The 3,738-nt window shown below is 42.8% G+C and overlaps 1 protein-coding gene across 1 annotated transcript in view; it reads left to right on the top strand.

The window, feature by feature from the left end:
- Positions 1 to 3,738, top strand: part of LOC106881632 (rabankyrin-5) — a 24,860-nt gene that overhangs the window by 2,430 nt on the left and 18,692 nt on the right. Inside the window, exons 3-5 of the mRNA XM_052978127.1 lie at positions 1,043 to 1,164; positions 2,029 to 2,604; positions 3,285 to 3,489. Of these exons, the coding sequence (XP_052834087.1) occupies positions 1,043 to 1,164; positions 2,029 to 2,604; positions 3,285 to 3,489 (903 nt within the window). The remainder of the gene's footprint in view (positions 1 to 1,042; positions 1,165 to 2,028; positions 2,605 to 3,284; positions 3,490 to 3,738) is intronic.

The following is a 3,738-nucleotide window of genomic DNA, read 5'->3' as shown; positions in this document are numbered from 1 at the left end:
GTTGTTGTAGTGGTAGTGTTGGTGGTTATAGTAGAAGTGCCAGTGTTAGTTGTCGTGGTATTGTGGTGGTTGTAATGGTAGTAGTAGTAGTGGTGATTGTAGTGGTAGTGTATGTGGTGTTAGTGGTGGTTATTGTGGTAGTGGTTGTGGTGCCAGTGGTTGTAGTCGTTATGGTAATAGTAGTGGTGGTTGTGGTAGTAGTCGTAGTAGTACTAATATTTGTGGTTGTATAGATGATAATAATAGTATCTGTTAAAGTAGAGGTAGTGGTAGTAGTATTAGCGGGACCTTTTGAGTGTTGGTGGCAGCAGTTGCTATAATGGTGGTGGTGGTAGTAGTAGTAGTAGATGTTGAAGTAGTGGTGGTAGTAGTAGAAGTAGATGTTGAAGTAGTGGTGGTAGTAGTAGTAGATATTGAAGTGGTGGTGGTGGTAGTAGTGGCAGGGCTAGTTGTAGTGGTAGTGGTCATCGTTATGAAGGTCAGTAATGCATGTGAGTGGATTCTACTTGAGACCCACCCTGGGGTCGAGGTGGTGGAGGTGGTGGTGGTGGTGATGATTGATGAATGATGACTGATAGAGATTGCTAATTGATGATGATGGTAATTGATGGTGGTGACTGATAATTGATGATGATGATGATGATGATGACAGTGGTGATTAATGATGGTGAGTGATCATCATTATGTCTGTTTTTCATGCTGGCATGGGTTGGACTCGTCATTTGAAATCCTTTTCCCATGCTGATGACAAACGATGGTGGTTAATCATGATAATGGCAGTAACTGATGGTGATGTAGTTGACTGGTGAAAACTGATGAGTGATGATGTGATTGCAAGTGATGATGACAGATGGTGACTGATGACAGACAGCAACTGATGACTGATGACAGACGGTGACTGATGATAGCTGATGACTGATAAAAGACAATGACTGATGACAGATGGTGACATGGATAGTGTTGACTGACAATGACTAATAGTTGGTGATGACTGATGATTACTAGTTTATCTTATTTATCTCTCCTTTACTTTCTTCTGCAGTGATATCACCATCCTGCTCCAAGGTGGAGAGATCAAAGCCCACAAGTTCATTATGACAGCACGTTCCAGTGACTGGGGTCCTGGAATAGAAATTTCTAAGGTGTCCCAGCTGGATCTCACAGGTGAGAAACCGTTACATCTATGTACGTGTGTGTTTGCATGAGACCCGGTGTAACAACCACGTCTCCCTATTGTCTTTCAAATAAGAACTATACCAGTGGGAGGATTCCATATAAGATTTTGTTGTTAAAATTTCTCTGCAGTAAACCGGTTTCGTTAGGAAGATTGCTTCCCAGCCACATGGTTGTGGGTTCAGTCCCACGTTGTGGCATTTTGGGCAAGTGTCCTCTGCTATAACCTCGGTCTGACTGAAACTTTGTGATTGAATTCGGTAGGCGGAAGTTTCCGTTGTGTGTATCTGTGTGCATGTAAGTGTTTGTGCCTTCTAACAGAGAGGAGTGGCTGAGTGGTAAGTACCAACCACATAGTTCCAGGTTCAATCCCACTGCAGAAATTTTTCAAAGATTGGAATTTGAATCTTAAATCTCTATAGAAATTTATTGTTTCAAGAAAACTATTTATTGGAACTACTGTTAATTTTTACGATTACAGATGTAACTTCTAAGCCCAAGTCAAGCGTAACTTCTAAGCCCGAGTCAGGCGTATGTGAGCGATGTTGAGAGAACGTCAGCTAGAAGGGATAATTTTTGACTCAGGGCACCTCTAAGACGACTGCCAGACACTGAATGAAAATAAATGAACTGCATCCAGCCTCAATAAACGGAGCCGAGTTATTGGCTGCAATTACATACTTGAAGTCAGTGTTGGCAGAACTTAAATCAGCTTGCAAATATACGTTCACTTTACTTTACATTGCACAATGTATATATATATATATATACATATCTTTTCGGATAGACATTGGATGTAATGTTGATGATTATAGTAATTGTGTTGGTGTCCTGTTTTTCTATTTCCTCTCACAGATATCAGCTATGATGTTGCATACGCCTTACTGAAGTGGGTCTACACAGATGAGATAAACATAAAGAGCGAAGAGACATTCCTGTTGGAACTGCTGAAGGTTTCTGCTCGGTTCCAGTTGGATAGTCTTGGAACAAGGTGTGAGAATGCATTGATGTCATTCGTTACTATGAAGAACTGCATCAAGTTCTATCAATCTGCCGAAGAAATGGCTGCCAGCATACTCAAGAAGCACTGCTCTGAGCTGATATCCTCTCATTGGGATGATTTTACGAGTGAGGATTTTGCAAACATGCCTGCAGCCCTTTTATACAGGATGTTCAAATCGAAATCTGAGTACGTACTCCATACAGCCATAAGGGTGAAGAGAGAGGACGTGGTGTTCCTCTACCTGATCGAGTTCGACTCCCAGCTGAGCGTGAAGCTGAACGAATTGGACACCCGTGGAGACATACCTTTAGATTTGGCTCTACTGAGCCGGCAGGAGAGCATCGCACAACTCCTGGTCTCACACAGGGCCGACGTGAATCGTAAAGACAACACAGGCCGCAGTCTTCTGCACAAAGCTATAAAAAGAGGTAACTATCTCACTGTTTGTTTGTTTCTTTATTCATGCTGATGATTTCTAAAAAGAATGAAACAATGCTGAATGCAATTGCCATCAACAAATTTAAGAACTTCCTAACATATAAAAATTAAACATATCTATATCTCACTGCTTCTCTCTCTCTCTCTCACTGCTTCTCTCTCTCTCTCACTGCTCCTCTCTCTCTCTCTCTCTCTCTCTCTCACTGCTTCTCTCTCTCTCGCATTGCTTCTCTTTCTCTCACTGCTTCTCTCTCTTTCTGTCTCTCTTTCTACCTATCTCTCTACCTCTCTCATTCACCACTCTCTCTCTCCCTCATTCACACAACCCCTCCTCTCTCTCTTTCTATCTCTCTACCTCTCTCTCTGCACATCTCATTCACCTCTCTCGCTCTCTCCCTCCCTCCCTCACTTACACAACCTCCCATTTCCTCTCTCTTTCTGTCACTCTTTCTATCTCTCTACCTCTATCATTCACCACTCCCTCTCCCTCACTCGCACAACCTCTCCTCCCCTCTCTCTTTCTATCTCTCTACCTCTCTCTCTTTCTATCTCTCTACCTCTCTCTCTTTCTATCTCTCTACCTCTCTCTCTCTGCCCATCTCATTCACCACTCTCTCTCCCTCTCTCTCATCTCATCTCCTCTCTCTTTTTCTCTCTCTCTCTCCCACAGGTGACTCCTTCTCAGCAATATTCCTCATTCGCAACAAGGCTGACATCAATGCCATAACCCACCTTGATCAAGAATGTCCTTTACACATGGTCGCCTCCTATCGGCCAGAAGACAGTGATTCACAGCTCATCGACGGAATGGCACAGGTGTGCCAGGAGCTCTTACTCAACGGGGCCAACCCAAATGCCCAATCCACAGACGGCAGGTAGTCTTTTATTTTCTTTTGTTCTTTTATTCTTTCATTTGTTTCAGTCATTTGAGTGCAGCCATGCTGGAGCACCACAGGACTTATTCTTTTGTAAGCCTTGTACTTCTTCTATCAGTCACTTTTGCTGAAGCGCTAAGTTATGGTGATGTAAACTCACACCAACATTGGTTGTCAAGCGATGGTGGTTGGGGGACAAACACAGACACACAAACATTTACATACATACATGTGTATATATATATATAT

This window comes from Octopus bimaculoides, chromosome 30 (genome assembly GCF_001194135.2).
Source record: "Octopus bimaculoides isolate UCB-OBI-ISO-001 chromosome 30, ASM119413v2, whole genome shotgun sequence".
NCBI lineage: Eukaryota > Metazoa > Mollusca > Cephalopoda > Octopoda > Octopodidae > Octopus > Octopus bimaculoides.
The sequence above is the reverse complement of the archived record's forward strand: the minus strand, read 5'-3'. Positions and strand labels throughout refer to the sequence as shown.